Source organism: Brassica oleracea, chromosome C4 (genome assembly GCF_000695525.1).
Source record: "Brassica oleracea var. oleracea cultivar TO1000 chromosome C4, BOL, whole genome shotgun sequence".
In the NCBI taxonomy this organism is placed as follows: Eukaryota; Viridiplantae; Streptophyta; class Magnoliopsida; order Brassicales; family Brassicaceae; genus Brassica; species Brassica oleracea.
In genome coordinates this window covers 2560509-2578034 of record NC_027751.1, presented here as the reverse complement: position 1 = coordinate 2578034, position 17526 = coordinate 2560509, and the positions used below count along the sequence as shown (strand labels likewise).

The 17526-nt window shown below is 37.5% G+C and overlaps 3 protein-coding genes across 5 annotated transcripts; all 3 read right to left on the bottom strand.

The window, feature by feature from the left end:
• Window positions 1–3896: 3896 nt before the first annotated feature.
• Window positions 3897–6578, bottom strand: LOC106337301 (F-box/LRR-repeat protein At2g43260-like). Of its 3 annotated transcripts, XM_013776393.1 has the most exons (4): window positions 6113–6578; window positions 5333–6030; window positions 4480–4631; window positions 3897–4245 (listed from the first exon to the last, which is right to left on the bottom strand). In XM_013776393.1, exons 1-3 carry the CDS (start codon window positions 6543–6545, stop codon window positions 4521–4523), a joined length of 1242 nt encoding a protein of 413 aa, XP_013631847.1. In that variant the 5' UTR covers window positions 6546–6578; the 3' UTR covers window positions 3897–4245; window positions 4480–4520. The 3 variants fall into 3 exon arrangements, with proteins under 3 accessions (XP_013631847.1, XP_013631848.1, XP_013631846.1); XM_013776394.1 differs by lacking the exon at window positions 3897–4245 and having other exon boundaries at window positions 5254–6030; XM_013776392.1 differs by lacking the exons at window positions 3897–4245; window positions 4480–4631 and having other exon boundaries at window positions 4643–6030.
• A 6767-nt stretch (window positions 6579–13345) lies between these two features.
• LOC106337841 lies at window positions 13346–15037 on the bottom strand. The gene has a single exon (XM_013776950.1). The coding sequence runs from the start codon at window positions 15035–15037 to the stop codon at window positions 13346–13348; it is 1692 nt and encodes a 563-aa protein (XP_013632404.1).
• Window positions 15038–15444: 407 nt separating this feature from the next.
• LOC106337840 lies at window positions 15445–17154 on the bottom strand. Its single transcript, XM_013776949.1, has one exon. The coding sequence runs from the start codon at window positions 17065–17067 to the stop codon at window positions 15445–15447; it is 1623 nt and encodes a 540-aa protein (XP_013632403.1). The 5' UTR covers window positions 17068–17154.
• Between the last annotated feature and the right edge of the window lie 372 nt (window positions 17155–17526).

Sequence of the window (17526 nt, the reverse complement as noted above, 5' to 3'; positions counted from 1 at the left end):
TGGTAACAACAAAGAAACGATGTGGAATCAAAGCAAATCGCCCAAAAAAAAGTGATTTTTGCCTGAAAACAGGTAAAATAGCTGCAAAATAGGTTAGTGGAGAGAGGAATGTCGTGAAAGAAGAAGACATTAAAACTACAATATTGCCCTCCACTTAAAAAAGGGTAAAAACAACAAAAGATTCATATATGGTCCTTCGACCTCGGGTCCAGATGCTTTAATAAGCTCACCCAACCGCTAGACCATGGCTCTTCAACAGAAACTGTCGCTATGAATAACATTTAAACGTATCTTATATAAAATAATTGTAACTTTTTTAAATTATTAAAAAAATTACGCCCCGATTACTCCCCGATTTTTTTCCGCTTTTCTAATAACTCGCTAGGCCCGGGTGAGCCGCACGCGTTACGCCTAGCGAGTTTTCTAACATGGACCATACCTCTCGGATAAATATAAAAGTGAAAATAATTAGGCTTGCAAAACTTGCTGCGCAAGAAACAAAAAGGGCAAGGCGCTTGAACCTTCACTTCACGGATTGACTCGCGACGGCGGATCTCTTGACTCCTGCGATAGGAGCTATGTTCATGTCTCTTCTCACGGTCTACACCTCTTGGTTCTGATGCGTGACGACCTCAAGGAAAAGGCTACGGTTCTTTGACAGCGGCGTCGATGCATCACAGCTCCTTGACATAGCTCCATGGCTGGTGTGATGAGGTTTCCCTTGAGATGATCGTGCATCACTGGTGGTATCTCTCTCCAACGTCATGGCGGCTCTCAACAGAAGAAGAACATCACTTTAATTATATAATTAGGTATGAGCCACACGACACACGGTTAAGAGACAAAGGAAGGCTTTGGTTTAATAAAAATAATTGATAAGTGGAACAAACCAGACCGGTTAAGATCAACAAAAGAATTTAAGCAATTAAAATTCGGTTCAAGGTAACCGGGTCGTTACAAAGGGTTTAAAAGAAGGCTCCTTCCTCATCTTCCTCCCTCTCTTTTCTCGTTACTACTCTCTTCTTTACAAATCATAACAGAAAGAGAGAAATCGAGAAGTTGAGTAAGTTTGGGGTAAGAAAGTTTCTCGCGAGTACTTGTTCGTTTTTTCTCGTTTGGTTTTCTCGGGAAAATGGGAAAATGATCCAAAATTTATTTTTCCTCTGTTTCATTGGATTCTTAGGGTATTTTGTTTAAGGAACAGAGCAATCGAGAGAGGAGATCGAGTCAAGTTTGGGGTAAGAAACTTTCTTCACTTTTTATTCAGTTTCTCGCGAGTACTTGTTCGTTTCGCATTTTCTCGGGAAAATGATACAGCGTTTCTTTTTTTTCTCTGTTTCATGTATTATCTACATATTCTGTTACGGTATCGTAATCGAAGGAGACTTCAGTTAGGTTAAGTAAAGATTAGTCGTCTTTTTCCTTGATTTTTATGCATTTTGTTGAATAACAGAGAAACTGAGAAAGATAGGCTCGTGCAGTTCTAGGGTTTAGCATGGAGGAGGAAGTAGATCGTTTTAATGTGTTAGAGATTTCATTCTGAAATTTGATTTCGTCTTCGTCCGTTTTCTTCCATTTCTCTCCCATTTTGATCGTTTTGCTATGTTGAAATCTCGTTTTGAAGCTTTGTTGTGATTCTGTATCTATATTGATATTTTTTCTCCAAGGTACGAGTTTCAGCTTCAGGAAAGACAAAACTTAACGCCATTTATTTCTTTTTGTCAACATCCATATTGAAGATTAACGTCTTTAATTTACTTTCTTTTTTTCATTCTCGTAAAACTAGAATCTGAGCTGAGACGTGCTGTGTGTGTAGAGATGGAAGAAGTTGAAGAAGTGGAGGTTGATGGAGCGGATGACAACAACGAAGTAAGTGAAATCATTTGAAAATTATAAATTTACAATACATTAATTTTTTCACAATTATTTTGAATGAGCAGGGTTTAGGTCCTTTGGAGATTATTCGTAACTTCGTTTTAGGTGAGTTTAATTAATATATTGGGTTGATGTAATTGAATTATAGTTTTGATATTGTGGAGAGATTGTGGTTTTTGCTTTGGTGGCAACAGTCAAGAGGATTGATCTTACGTGGATGACCCAGAGGAGAAATCTATTCCAGAGGTAATTGAAAGCTATATGATAATCCGAAAATAGAACTATATACTACGACTATATTTCTGAGAAGTTGGGACATACTTGCTTTGACGTGACATGACATGATTTTATATAGCTTATTCAGTAAATGTAACCAAATGATCACAAAGCATTATAGTCATGTCTAAAAATGTTATGTCACGACTTTACATATATTTACAGAAATTATCACAAAAGCAATTAACGCTGACCAAGAATAGTTATTTCTTAAACTAAAGATAATTTCCACCAAATATGAAGCGTGATTTCAAATTAATCTCAGACCAATGAGCCATTAAAAATATATATACATGTGTTAGACAAAACATAATTCAAATTAAAACACTATACCTAGTTTCAAATTAATCTCAGACCAATGATCCATAAAAAATATATATACCAAAACTCGAAACGTGAACACTGTACGTACCAAGGATTAATTTTTATCAAAAGGATTTGTGTTTGAAATTCTTATGTCTCTAATCTTTCTCTTTGTTCTTTGTTCTTACATCAGAAGTTCACGAATATCAATTCGGTTTGGCCCCTTCTTAATATCTCCAACTTTATTTAATGCGTCAGATGTTTCTTGTATTTTCAGTAAAAAATATATGTATTCAACTTAATTTCTTCGCAACTTGCGGGCTCTTATATTCAAGAAAAGAAGACCATCAAGCTTTTGAGTTATTATTTCCATATTATCTCCAGACTGCATTTCTCTTAGACATGCATTTACATATATATACTTCTTTTATTATTTTTGAGGGTTCATATTTTCTGTTTTCAATTAATATATAAATTATAAGCCATTGCAGAGGAATGGTTCATATTGTTAACATATAGCAGGGAACCAAGACGAATACTCTTTGAGGATTCGTATTATTGTGGATATCTTATAAAGAAATCTTAAAAAGAATATACATTATAAATATTATGTTAGGTTCTTAAAATCATGGAAAACCAAATTTTAGACAAAATTAGAATTTTGGGGTTGGGTTTTCCGTGATCTTAAGATTTTCATATTAGATATTAATATTTGTGTATACATACACTTTAATTTTGAGCTAAGAACCATATGCTAAAATATTTTCATTGGAGGTGTTCTCACGGCTAACAACACTAAATAAAAGAAATTGTTACTCGGCCTTTACAAAAGTAAATAAAAAGAAATACTTATTTAGATCAGGATTATCGAGGGGATATTAGAGGGTTTTTAGTGGTATAGGTCTTACTTTTTTGTAAAAATCGGTCACACAAATCACACAATGAGGATTGATCTTTCTTCAATTATTGCACTATTCGCGGATCCCACTGACACTTGACGGTCTGCGATTGGTGCGCCGTTTAAATTATTTTTTTTTAATCAGAAAAAAAAATACTTATCTATGAAACCGTGCATGCGTTAATCATGCTCTTACGGTTCACCTTCTGGCTCAGAAGTCAGAACAAGTCTCTTCCTTCTCTCAAGTCTTAACAGTTGACCCTCTCGCTTAGGAGTCTTTTTGATTTTATCGTTCGACTATTATACCAAGTAGAGCGACTGGTTCAACTTGATTTCATCAAGCCGGGAACTGTTGGATTACACACCAAACTCCACCTTAGTCGACGTTGTTCTTTGCCTGTGGAAAGTAGCTTTGAGAGTCTATCCACGCCTTCGTGTTTACCTTTCAAGTGATAAAGACGAGGACACAGCTCAGTAGACTAATAATAACTATGCTTTACTTGAATTTACAATGCTTAAGTACATTTCAATCCATAATTCTCATGCAATCCAAACATAATTTTTTTTGTATCAATGTTCTTTTCTATATACAAATGAATTCCAATTAGTTGATAAACAAACCAATAGAAGAGAAGTAAAATTATTGGCCATGAGTATTTGACTGAATTCTATTAAACTGATGCAGCTGCAGAATATCTGGTCATGAGTTAGTTCTTCTATAGCTATTTTAAGGAAGATCTGTCAAACATCTTTTCAGTAGTCTCCTTAATCAAATAAGCTCCGAAGATAGTTTCCTCATCCAATAGGTTCCTCAGATGTTTCGCTCCACTGTTGAATCCCACATACTGCTTCTTTGCCGCCAGATACAGCACCCCATAAGGTGGTCTCAGGCACTGTTTCCACACACAAACACAAAACAACAACATAATTAGTGATAATGTACCAGGAACTCCATAACTGTAACCTAGCTACTCAAGCCGCCGTACAAATGGAGACAATAAGTGATAGTTCAGATCACAAAGATTGGAGTTTGTTGCCAAAGTGAACGAATATGAAAAAATGAATCAGGCCACCTAACTACTCAGTGTAAATGGAAAATGAAAAAAGGTTTGAATAAGTTTGCATACAGTATGATTGGCAGATAACTGCTTATCTGGATACAGGCTGCTCAGTTGCAGGATACCAGAGTATACACGTAACACACTGCAAAAATGGAGAACTGCTGCAAGTGATCACATCTAGAGTATCCCCTGAATACCTGTGATGAGCTACTGTTTGTCTACAAAAGAAAGAAAGAAAGAAACTGAGACATGTATGCTCATGTGTATAATCTGTTTTGACATGTAAATAAAAGTGAACCCGAGACAATTAATGAAATGGTCGGGTAAGGTTCAAAACATTGAGCGTAGAATGTCATCGCATCAACAAAATGAATACATCATTAACCATATATTATAGCATCCAAAGTTGTAGCCTGTAGGAAACAACCTTTGAAGAAACAATGTGAAAAGAGCAAGATAATGGAACTTGTATTCAGAAACAAAGTGAACATTCTCTTGTGCTAATTACCATAGTTGGTATAATATAAGGCACTACTCTTAATCAATATCCGTAAACAAGTAGAAAATTTGAATCGTATGCGCTTGCATAGAAGGGAAGAGAGAATATAAATTCACTTCTTCTTTTTTTTGAACACTTATATTGATTTAATTGTTACTCAAAAGAGAGGAGAAACTTTTACCAAAAAAAAAAACAGAGAAGAGAAACAAGCTAGCAAAATAAATATCAAAATAATAATAGTCGTTGGACACAAACAAGTGAATCCTACTTTCGAGGTGAGCATATATAACCAGCTACTACTAGAGACGTGAACAAAATTTCTAGGATCCTAAATTCATTACGTTGCAAAGCTTTGAATATCCAAGAACTCGACTCCCTGGAAAACAAGCGGCATCTGGACATCCTTGTTTCCACACTTACATGAGGATACGGATGACTCGGTTTTAAAGGAAGTGATACCAAATTCTCCACGTATGGAGATATAACACAAGTGTCCAGTGAGAGACACCGAGTCTCATTTGTCCTTGGATAATACTTAAACAGCTTGTTCTGATTGTCATAGAAGACAAGATTCCCTTGCTTAGAAACCGCCACTGGCGTGAACCACCTTCTCCGCTTTGGCCATGAAACAACATCAAGTTTTAAGTGTATGGAAAAAGTCTTGCTCCATCGTTTTTGATATGTATCCGTGCTCCATATCTCTACCCTCCATATAGGCAAAACATTTGTTTTGACAAACGCTAGACGTTCCTCAAGGTTCACTAACCGCGATTCCTTCGTAGCTCGTGTAGGCGGAACTGGAAATTTCTTGAACTCTTGTTTATGAAGATCCAGTGCAAGTATTTTATAATGCTTTTCAACGTAAACATCAACGTGTAACCAGTAGATGGATCCATTCACACAGACAGATTTGCTTCCGGGATTAACTACATGAGGAGGTGGACTCAGTTTACTCCATACACCAGTTTGAACATCGAGAACACCACATTCCAACACAGGTTCCTCTTGCCCAATTACCCGAAAAGAAAAACACAGCCTCACTACTTTAAAGCTTCCCGTAACCTTGTCTCTACCAAACCCAATCGCCCAGTTTCCAGGCGAGAAGCTCGACCATAATCCTGAAAAAAAAAAGTTTTGATTTTTATCTCTCAAAAAGTTTCTATTTTTTTAATGTGGAATTACTCAATTAGAGATTATTACCGAATCCAAATCTGCACTTATGGTTCAAGCCGGAAGGGAATCTGCGGAGCTGTCTCGTGGATGGATTCAAAACAATGATCCAGTCTTGTTCGGGGAAGCAGAGCAAACCGTCGCAGCTCAACGAGGGTCGTGAGGCGAGGCAGTGAAGATATACGATCTCTTCGTCTCCTTCGAACCGTGACTCGGTGAGGAGACGCGGACGGTCGCCGCAGTCGCAATTGTAAGCAGCGAGGATTCTCCGATTCTTTTGAAGACTCATACGTTTCTCCGAGAACCTCCTCGACTCGAGGAGTGATCTACAATGTTTTGATACGGTTCTGAATCTGAGAATCGATTTCAATGGTAGTCTAATGAATATCTCTTCAAGTAGCTCGGGAAGTATGCACATAGAATTCGAGCTCTCTTCTTCTTCTTCTTCTTCTTCTTCCCCCATTCTTTCTTGTGTGCCGACAAAACTCAAAAACTCTGTTTCTGTTTATGTCCGAGATTACGTCATCTAATAAACTGGGTTATGTTTGGGCCACTTCAAGCCCATCATGATCCAGTGTAGCGTATTTTGTTTTATGCATTAATGCACTTTTGTATGGTTAAAGTTTAACCCAAAAAACACTACGGATTATTCAAGAAAAGTAAAAAGGAACCGAATTGACTAAAATTCTAATATCACAATACTAAAAAGTGAATATGGAGTGTTTCTAGCATGTCCACGTAGGTTAATATATTTAACCAATCAAGACATTCCAATAATACACGCTGGCAAAAGACACGAAGCTCTTGCTTTCGTATGGGCTCTGCTGTGTTTCGATAGGCTTCGTCGGTTAGCATTGGGCTTTGCTACCCGGTTCAATTAAAAAAAAAAATTCAACCCAAGACGGATAACACGAGGCTCTACGCTTTTCGCTCTTCATCTTCACCGTTTCTTCACCATCGTTTCAGTTCTCTCGATCCAGAACTCCACAATCAATACTCCACTACATCTCGATTCAATCGAGTTACCTCCGACGCTAACTGACCTGGATCTCACGGTGAACCGTTTATCGGAACTGGACTCGAGGATCGCTCACCTCTCTATGCTCAAGAAGCTTTCTCTTCGCCAAAACCTAATCGAAGACTCCGCCGTCGAGCCTCTCTCTCGCTGGGACGCCTTGTCCGATCTCGAGGTGATTATTATCATCCACTCTCTGATTCTGCGAATTTCACAAATATGATCTCTCGAGGCCTTACGATTGATAGTCATTTGTATATGTAGGAGCTGATTCTCAGAGATAACAAGCTAGCGGAAGTACCAGATATAAGCATATTCTCAAGGCTTTTGGTCTTTGACGTATCTTTCAATGAAATCACTTCGTTGGAAGGATTATCAAAGGCCTCTAGCACGTTGAAGGAGCTCTATGTGTCTAAGAATCTAAACTATACTAAAAGGTGAATATGGAGTGTTTCTAGCATGTACACGTAGGCTAATATATTTAACCAATCAAGACATTCCAATAATACACGCTGGCAAAAGACACGAGGCTCTTGCTTTCGTATGGGCTCTGCTGTGTTTCGATGGGCTTCGTCGGTTAGCATTGGGCTTTGCTACCCGGTTCAATTAAAAAAAAAAATTCAACCCAAGACGGATAACATGAGGCTCTACGCTTCTCGCTCTTCGTCTTCACCGTTTCTTCACCATCGTTTCAGTTCTCTCGATCCAGAACTCCACAATCAATACTCCACTACATCTCGATTCAATCGAGTTACCTCCGACGCTAACTGACCTGGATCTCACGGTGAACCGTTTATCGGAACTGGACTCGAGGATCGCTCACCTCTCTATGCTCAAGAAGCTTTCTCTTCGCCAAAACCTAATCGAAGACTCCGCCGTCGAGCCTCTCTCTCGCTGGGACGCCTTGTCCGATCTCGAGGTGATTATTATCATCCACTCTCTGATTCTGCGAATTTCACAAATATGATCTCTCGAGGCCTTACGATTGATAGTCATTTGTATATGTAGGAGCTGATTCTCAGAGATAACAAGCTAGCGGAAGTACCAGATATAAGCATATTCTCAAGGCTTTTGGTCTTTGACGTATCTTTCAATGAAATCACTTCGTTGGAAGGATTATCAAAGGCCTCTAGCACGTTGAAGGAGCTCTATGTGTCTAAGAATCTAAACTATACTAAAAGGTGAATATGGAGTGTTTCTAGCATGTACACGTAGGCTAATATATTTAACCAATCAAGACATTCCAATAATACACGCTGGCAAAAGACACGAGGCTCTTGCTTTCGTATGGGCTCTGCTGTGTTTCGATGGGCTTCGTCGGTTAGCATTGGGCTTTGCTACCCGGTTCAATTAAAAAAAAAAATTCAACCCAAGACGGATAACATGAGGCTCTACGCTTCTCGCTCTTCGTCTTCACCGTTTCTTCACCATCGTTTCAGTTCTCTCGATCCAGAACTCCACAATCAATACTCCACTACATCTCGATTCAATCGAGTTACCTCCGACGCTAACTGACCTGGATCTCACGGTGAACCGTTTATCGGAACTGGACTCGAGGATCGCTCACCTCTCTATGCTCAAGAAGCTTTCTCTTCGCCAAAACCTAATCGAAGACTCCGCCGTCGAGCCTCTCTCTCGCTGGGACGCCTTGTCCGATCTCGAGGTGATTATTATCATCCACTCTCTGATTCTGCGAATTTCACAAATATGATCTCTCGAGGCCTTACGATTGATAGTCATTTGTATATGTAGGAGCTGATTCTCAGAGATAACAAGCTAGCGGAAGTACCAGATATAAGCATATTCTCAAGGCTTTTGGTCTTTGACGTATCTTTCAATGAAATCACTTCGTTGGAAGGATTATCAAAGGCCTCTAGCACGTTGAAGGAGCTCTATGTTTAATTGTTTTGCTATATATCTATTTTCAAAGCACTAAATGAAATCTTTAGAAAATTTGATTTTGAAAACTAATATATTATTTTTTTTCAAAAAAACTTTATACTATATCTTTAATTTTAAAAGATAAAATATGATTGTTTTAAAAATAAAAATTTTAGAAAAAAGTGGATGTCTAAAACATTTACCACCATTACCAATCAACCCCTGAGTTTATTCATTTCAAATTCGTTGGAGAACATAATAAATTAATTTCTGTATTATTACTTATGTTTTTGGTAGTCAATTTTGAAATAATACATATACATGCTTTTATAAGAAAATAAACAAGCTAAAATTAATTAAAAATTATAAGAAGAAATTTACCCGGGCGTAGCCCGGACAAAGACCCTAGTTTTTTCAAAGATACAAAAAAAAACTTAAAATAATTTATTCTGGGAATTGATCTGAATTATCGGATTAAATCCTTCTCAAAACCAAACCGAACAAACATACTTCGAAACAAATATTTTTTAACTGGGCAAGACTTTTCCTAAACGACCAAACCGGATGGCCATGCCTGGGACAATGGGATTTGATAGAGACAAAGTTATGGGGTTGTATAAAGTGGTGATGATGTGTTTTTATCACGTGGAAGAAGAAGAGGACGACGAATGTGAGCTTCTTGACGTCGCAACTGGTGAATGGCGAACACTAAGTCCACCTCCTTACCCGGTCGAGGTGGATAGGAAGTCAGTGTGTGTGAATGGGTCAATCTGCTGGTTAACAGTTCATCAGGATTACCAAATACTAGCCTTGAATCTTCACACACAAGAGGATTTGGTCCCACTGCTGCCAGAGTCAGAGGCGGACGAAAAGCCAAGGGTATGGGGTCACGTGCCCCATCTCTTTTTTTATATTTTCTATAGTAATTAGTATAAAACATAAGGAATGCTCCTAATTAGACCATTGAATATAGTGTATAAGGAATAAGAAATGCTCTTGGGTCCGCCCCTGGTCAAGAGTTAGTCAAAACATCTAAATGCAGATTGTTTCCGGAGCAAGGCTCCAATATTTTTAAATGGAGCAGGTTTGGGATCCCAGATATTGCGTTTACCACTCTAATTACAGTTTTTTTTTTTCTTTTCTCTAATTATAGTTGGTTATATCTGCCTTCATTCTCTAGCAGTGCCTTGTTTAGTCTCTACGCGTTTTAGGAATTAAAATTGATGTTAGTGGATTCCTTTGCCCCCTTGCTTGTGAACTCGTAAACAAATACGATGCTTCAGGTTTTGTTTATACTTGTTTACATATATTAGCTCGAAACAAAAATCTATGTGATATTTTCATAATTATCGTAACTTATTTTCTTTCTGTTTTTCTAAGAATACCTGTTTCATTTTATGGATGCAATGACTTTCACTTGTGAGATGACATTCTAAGCTCGATGTGCTTACTCTTACCTGTCTTTTTCTAGTGAGCAGGGGCGGAGGCATCTACTTTTTATTTTTCTTTGATGAGTAGTATGAAATCTATATAACTGCTTTTTATCCTATAAGGTAAAACATAGTGAAAAAGTTTACTGTGCCCCCAGTTAAATTCAATCCTACATCCGCTAGTGAGCTTAATTATTTTCATTTGGCCAATATAACTCGGTTAATGCTTTCTAGTCTCAATCTTCAGAAAGGATTCTGACTAACAAGAGCCGAATTAGAAACAAAAAAGTAAGAAAAGTGTAAAATTTTTGTTGGCATGTGCCAGCATGCGCAGTGCAATTGCACGAGGTCCAAATTTTTCTTTTACCAATTATTTTGTTAGAATTAAGTCATTTATCTAAAATTTAGGACCCTCTCTGTAAAATCTGTTCGAACTGTTCTTATGAAGTTATAATTTGTACAGGGCCCCCAAGTATTGTATGTATGATTATATGTATTGCGAGCCGGGCCTGGTTTTGACTGAAAGTCGCTACGATTATATGTATTGCATGCATGCAAATGATGATACATTTAACGTAACAATAATACTGTTCAATTAATCTGTACATTACTAGACATATAATAATCTTATATATAGTTTATGTAGAAATTAATTTTTATATAATACATTCCAAAATCATTTCTAAGATTATCTTAATAATATATTTTATTATACTAAATAAAAGTAGTACAGATAAAAATTTCATGTATAATGGAAAAAATTAGAATAATTTTCAAAATTTTCTCTATGAAAGCATGAAAATAAGCATTTGCAGAACCATTATAGTTTTAAATGATTGCTTAAAAGTTCGTCAACAAAATTGATCAACTGATTAAAAAAAAGAAGTTATTTTCGTTTAACAAGAAATAATTAATTTTTCACCAAAAAAAGTAATTAATCCCCAAGCCGGGAATCAACTCTCAACTCAATAAATGAGAAACTCTAGTGCATTCAGAAGGTCAGAAGTCCTTTCTCAATGGGCAAGGGAGTGGAGTCACGTGTGCGATTTCATTGTTTGTTGGAAGGATTTAAAACAAACCAAAACGATCTTTGGGATGTAGCACACTTTAACAATGTTTACTGCATGATATGACAGTAAGAAAGATCCAGGTCATTCATAGGTGAAGGAAAGTGAGAGCTTCCCACAGAGAATCCAAGCGTTTGGACACAATCCTAGGCCGAAAGATTAAATCTTGAGTATTCTGGTGCATTCAGAAGGTCAGAAGTCCTCTCTCAATGGGCAAGCGTGTGGAGTCACGTGTGCGATTTCATTGTTTGTTTGAAGGGTTTAAAACAAACCAAAGCGCATTTGTATGCGTACGTAGAATCATGGATAATAGATTATTTTGCTGTGGTGAGATTTTGTTCTTCAATTTATTTGATGAATGTGAAACCAAAGATAGTTTTGGCTTGTTGATATTAAGTCTCAATTGAATAATGATCTTGTTTTTATGTGTGTGGAATCATGGACCTTTTAGAAGAATAAGAGGACCATGTGGTAGAGGATGAAGCTAAGCAGCCAATAGTGAGTGAAGATCATTTTATTGCATTTAATTGATTTTGTCCAACTAATCAATAATAATTTGAATTTGTAGGTTCCATCTCCTCTCGAAATGATTGGAAGCTTGTTCTAAAGATATTTAGGAATGTAACTAGGCTTTAACCTTCAGAATATATTGAATCGGTGTACAATCCAAGCACATAGCAAACAATACTTTGGGTAGTTATAGAAAGTTTGTTATGTGCATCATTTTCAAGACTATATGCAATACCTTACAATTGTGAAGAAATCTAGGTCATTATATCTGCATTCAGTGCTTCAATGGTATTGTCTTCCTTGATTATGCATTTAACATAATATTCTTAAAACATTTTTTGGATTCAGCGACTTTGTTGTGTCTTTATTATAATTGTGAAAAAAATATTTCACCACGATCTTTTGAAAGAACACATGTCAAATGAAGCACAATCAAAATATGATATTTCATCGAAGAGATCTCATCAATCCATTGTTCTTGTGAGTTAAAATATGATATAGTTAAACTATTACTTTAATAATTTTAGATTTTTCAGGATTTAACTCGGATCAAAAAATATCTTGTTTCTAAATAGGTCATAAGTACTTCAATCTAAATAATCTGATCCAACCGGAACCTTAAACCTAAATATCCATTGCTGGTCTCCTTAATGTGTTTCTTTAAGTAATCTAATTTAATTTTCTTTTGAAACTCTAGAAAAATCACCTAAATTCAAATATTCGGCCTGGTTACACTTGATTATGTTGGTTTTCTTTATTGGCCGGTTTTGAGAATTCATGTACGAGTAGTCTGAATTTTATTTGGTTGATTCCCTTTTGGAAATTAGACTAAAACAAAGTCTGTATTAATAACCACTACAATCAAATATTATAATAATGAAAATGTTATCCATTATATAGAGCATTATTTCTAAGTTTTCTTAGTTCGTTTGTTTGATTAAGATATGTTAGTGATTTTATACCACAGTTTCAATTTTTTTTTGAAAAACGATTTTTAACAATTATGTAAGTTAAGAAAGAACAAAATTATAATTTTCTTTACTATAACATTAACTAAACTGACAAAAAATTAAATCTATATAAGGCAAATAATTCATAGTATAACTGAGTAAATATAAATAGATGTCGCAATTTGTACCAAAAAAATTTCTGGTGATTATTCTACTTGTAATTTCTATGATTTTAGTCAGTGTGATTCCTACTATTCAGATATTCACGACTAATAAACATGGGATTTTATTTAGGATAAGACTTAAAGGGAGAACAGCTAATGAGGTTGTAAAGATACCTCTTTCTTTGTTGTTAATGCCAATTAATATTTGTATTAATGGAAATATTAGACACAACGTTTATACATAGATTACGAACCAAATTTGGTTTTGAAATTTATAGTAAGCGTCAAGTTCCTCAGCCTTTGAGTAAGACCATCCCTTGTGTTCTGTACCCTGTTGTTTCCTCTCCTTGTCACTTCCAGAGACGCCTCACGTAAGTTTTGAATCCCTCGACCAAGTTTTGCAATCGAAGAAGCTGAAGGAAGAGTCAGAGCTGCACATTCAATCCCGTCTCCAAAGAGGTGCAATCCCGCATAAATTACAAGACTGGCTCCAAAGACCACCCTTGGTAAGGCACCGATAGGTTTCACTAGTCTTTTCCGCATCATCATCGTATAGAATGAAGCTCTCATGGCAGAGAAGCTAGTACGTCGAGCAGAAGACAAACCAAACTTTGTTAATGCGCTGATATGTCTGGCGGATAAAGATGGTTTCTCCCAAGACATTGGTTGCGCTCCGGAACTAGCAAAACACGGGGCCATTAGGCTCATTACTGTTGAGGGGTACGCCACTTTGGTAAATGCAAATGGCATTGCCTTGCCAGTCAAGAAAGGGTTCACCGGGGTTTTAATAGTTGAAATCTTGAAGACAGGAGAAGCAAGAATGGCCTTGGATAGTGTTAAAGCACCTGAACCAGCACCTGAATCATTACTATCAAAACCCGTATGCTCAGTGGACATATCTTTGACTTGTTGAGGAACACAAGTTCTCCACTGCCTCCTAAGACCTGCGAGGTTACCTGCATCTACTACCGCTACTATCTTCTTAAACTTTTTAGCCTGGCTACGAAGCTCAACTGCCATAAGTGCATAAGATTTGTCCGTAAAGGAGAGCTTTGAGAACTGAACTTCGGTTCCTAGGTTCTCGATAGGTATCCGACCGGCATCGTTCGAAGCAATTCTAAGACTCTCAACTGCAGACCGGAATAGGTAAGCTTCGGTAAGAGCCTTTGTATCAATGGATTCCCCTTTATCTACATCAGAAAGAATCTTTTTGGCACTCCGTAGAGCCTTCCTAATAGCTGGGAGGTCATCAAATAATGTGTTATGAATCTGAACAAGTAAGTAATAAGTGGAAAGAGCAAATTTTGGAACATTAACACGTCTTGATTTTTTAGTGATATAATGCGAAGAAGATACAAGTCTATGCATCAGTGCTTGTTGATCAACATTGATCAAAGCAGAGCCATGGTAAGCTTGTGTTGTGAGAGATTTAGTTAGACCTTCCATGACAAAAGGAGAATCAAGTGCCACAAACGTTGAACCAACCTCCCCAGCCACCTTCTCGACAGCCAACAGATGCTTATTAAAACCTGTCCCAAAAATCTCCTCCATAACCAAGTTCCCCGCAATACGTTGGTACTTTGCTTTGCTAAGACTTTCGTCTACAACACAGCGTGTAAGAACTTTAAAAACTGACGTTGGGATCGAACCGGTAGAGCCGTCTACTAACACAATCTCCTCCTCAGCTTCTCCAAAAGCTGAAGCGTTCACCTGAGTCACAACAGCATCAGGACGGAGTTCACGTATGAGACACTCGGCGTCAGTAGCAGATCTCTGAGATAAGTTGTGGACAGAGAGTAAGTAGATGGTGGAATCATGCTCGGGGACTTTGATTGCAAACACAAAGTTCTTTGTACTCTCAGGCACGTCAAGTCTCTGAACAAGCTTCTTTGATTCCTTCAGGTCACTGCTCAATATTGTAAAAGGAAGTGCCACCATTATCGAGTTCGTACGAATATGGCAATAAATTTCGCAGACTATGTAAATATTATCCACAAAGAATTTCAAAACTCTAGTAAAAAATACTTCGTAATAATTTCTTGCGTAAATGGATTACGTTATATATATATAGATCTTACGAGTTACCATATTTCTGCAAAACTAAAATAAGGAAATACCAAACATTTTCCTTTTTAAAAGAACAAAGAATCTGTATTGTAGTTTTTGGCTTTAACAGTTTTGCTTTTATAATAAAAAAAAAATGTTTATTTTTGTTTAAGCTCTTGAATTTTAAGAATATGATAACTCAGATTACTGGATACAAAAAAAAAAAAAAGACATACTGTAATTGAAAAGATACCCCCTTCTCATTGTTAATGCTAATTGATTTTGTTTTAATGGAAAAATTAGATACAACGTTTGCAAATATAACGAACCAAATTTGGTGTGAAATTTAAATAATTAAGAGTCAAGTTCCTCACCCTCTGACTAAGACCATGCATTGCGTTATGTACCCCGTTGTTTCCTCTCCTAGTCACTTCCAGAGACGCCTCACGCAAGTTCTGAACCCCTCGACCAAGTTTTGCGATCGAAGGAGCTGAAGGAAGAGTCACAGCTGCACATTCAATCCTCTCTTCACAGTAGATCAACCCGGAAAAGCTTGCAAGACCGGCTCCAACCACGACCATCGGTAAGGCACCCATAGGTTTCGCTACTCTCCTCTTCCGCATCATCATCGCGTAGAATCCAGCTCCCATGGCATCTAAGCTAGTTCCTTCAGCAGAAGTTAAAATATACTGTGTTACTCCTCTGATTCTCTCGGCGGATAATGCTGAGGGATACACCATTTTGGTAAATGCCGATGCCTTGTGTGTCAAGAAACGGCTCAAGAACCTGGAGGACTTGGATAGTGTTAAAGCACCACCTGCTCCACCAACCGCCACCACCGGTTTTAGCTTTGAATCAGAGTCCTGCACCGTATGCTCGGTCGACATAGCTAGAACTTCTTGAGGAACTCGAGTTCTCCAGTGCCTCCTAAGGCTAGCGAGGTTACCTGAGTCCACTACCGCTACTATACTCTTAAACTTCTTAGCCTGACTACGAAGATCATCTGCCATAAGGTCATAAGCTTTGTCATCAGAAGATAGCTTCGAAAACTGAACTTCGGTTCCTTGGTTCCTGATGCTGTTTAGCCGACCACCCTTGTTCAAAGCAATTCTAAGACCTTCAACTGCAAGCCTGAAGAGGTAAACTTCAGAGAGAGCCTCTGCATCAACGGCTTCGCCGTTATTCACATCAGACAACATCTTTGTGGCAGTGTATAGAGCTTTCCTCATAGCTGGGAGATCGTTAAATATGTTGTGAAGATCAACAAGTAAGTTATAAACGGAAAGAGCAAACGGTGGAAGCACCACAGGAACACTATCAGATTCTATCTCATTACTGAGCTGAGTGATATGTGAAGATAAGAGTCTCTGCATCAGTGACCGTTGATCATTGCTTATCTGAAACCTTGTGGAGCCTAAAGGAGATTTAGTCAGACCATCCATAAGAAAAGGAGAATCAAGTACCGTGAACGTCGAACCAACCTCCTCAGCAACCCTTTTAGCAGCCAATAGAGGTCCATTAAAACATGTCCCAAAAATCTCCTTCATAACCAAGTTCCTTGCGACGCTTTGGTACTTTTCTTTGTTAAGACTCTCGTCTTTAAGACAACGTGCAAGAACTTTAAAAGCTGACGTTGGGATTGAGCCCTCCTCATGGTCTTCTCCAAAAGCTGAAGGGTTCACCTGAGCCACAACAGCATCAGGACGGAGTTCACGTATAAGACACTCGGCGTCGGTAGCAGATCTCTGAGATAAGTTGTGAACAGAGAGTAAGTAGATGGTGGAACCATGCTCAGGGACTTTGATTGCAAACACAAAGGTTTTGGTACTCTCGGGGACTGAAAGTCTCTGAACAAGCTCCTTTGATTCTCTCAGGTCACTACCAACCGTTGAAAAGGGCAATAGATTTCGCAGACTATCCATTGCAAAAACCCTTTTGTCTTCTTCTTCTCTCGAACTCAGCGATGTATCCTCCAATCTAGAAACCTAGAGGTTGAGTAAAGAAACAACACTTAGATGAAGAGACCAAAGAGTTTAAAGAAAAAAATGGAAGAGACCAAAAGAGTTTTAAAAAAAAAGAAATGAAAGAGACCAAAGAGTTCTTGCCAGAACGGCTAGTATACTATTTTAAGAAGTGGTCTGTGTCTTATTCGATAAAGGAGTACAACAAAACAAAAAGTTGAACTTGGAGAAGAAGCATAACTTGAAGAAGAGGCAAAACTAGATAGCAAATAAATCAACATAAGTTCATGGTCCAACATAAGTTTGACCAGAATAAAAAAATGCGCATTTTTTTTATGATTCACACAACTATATTATGTTTTATGGCATCGGTAATACTATATGGAATAATATACTTCTCAATTGGTGGTAATAGAATGT

Coding starts and splice junctions, on each gene's coding strand:
- LOC106337301 (XM_013776392.1), bottom strand. CDS start 6,545: ATGGGGGAAGAAGAAGAAGAAGAAGAAGAAGAGAGCTCGAATTCTATG. Junction 6,031..6,112: donor TAAGTGCAGATTTGGATTCG/GTAATAATCTCT, acceptor TTTTTTTTTCAG/GATTATGGTCGAGCTTCTCG.
- LOC106337841 (XM_013776950.1), bottom strand. CDS start 15,037: ATGGTGGCACTTCCTTTTACAATATTGAGCAGTGACCTGAAGGAATCA.
- LOC106337840 (XM_013776949.1), bottom strand. CDS start 17,067: ATGGATAGTCTGCGAAATCTATTGCCCTTTTCAACGGTTGGTAGTGAC.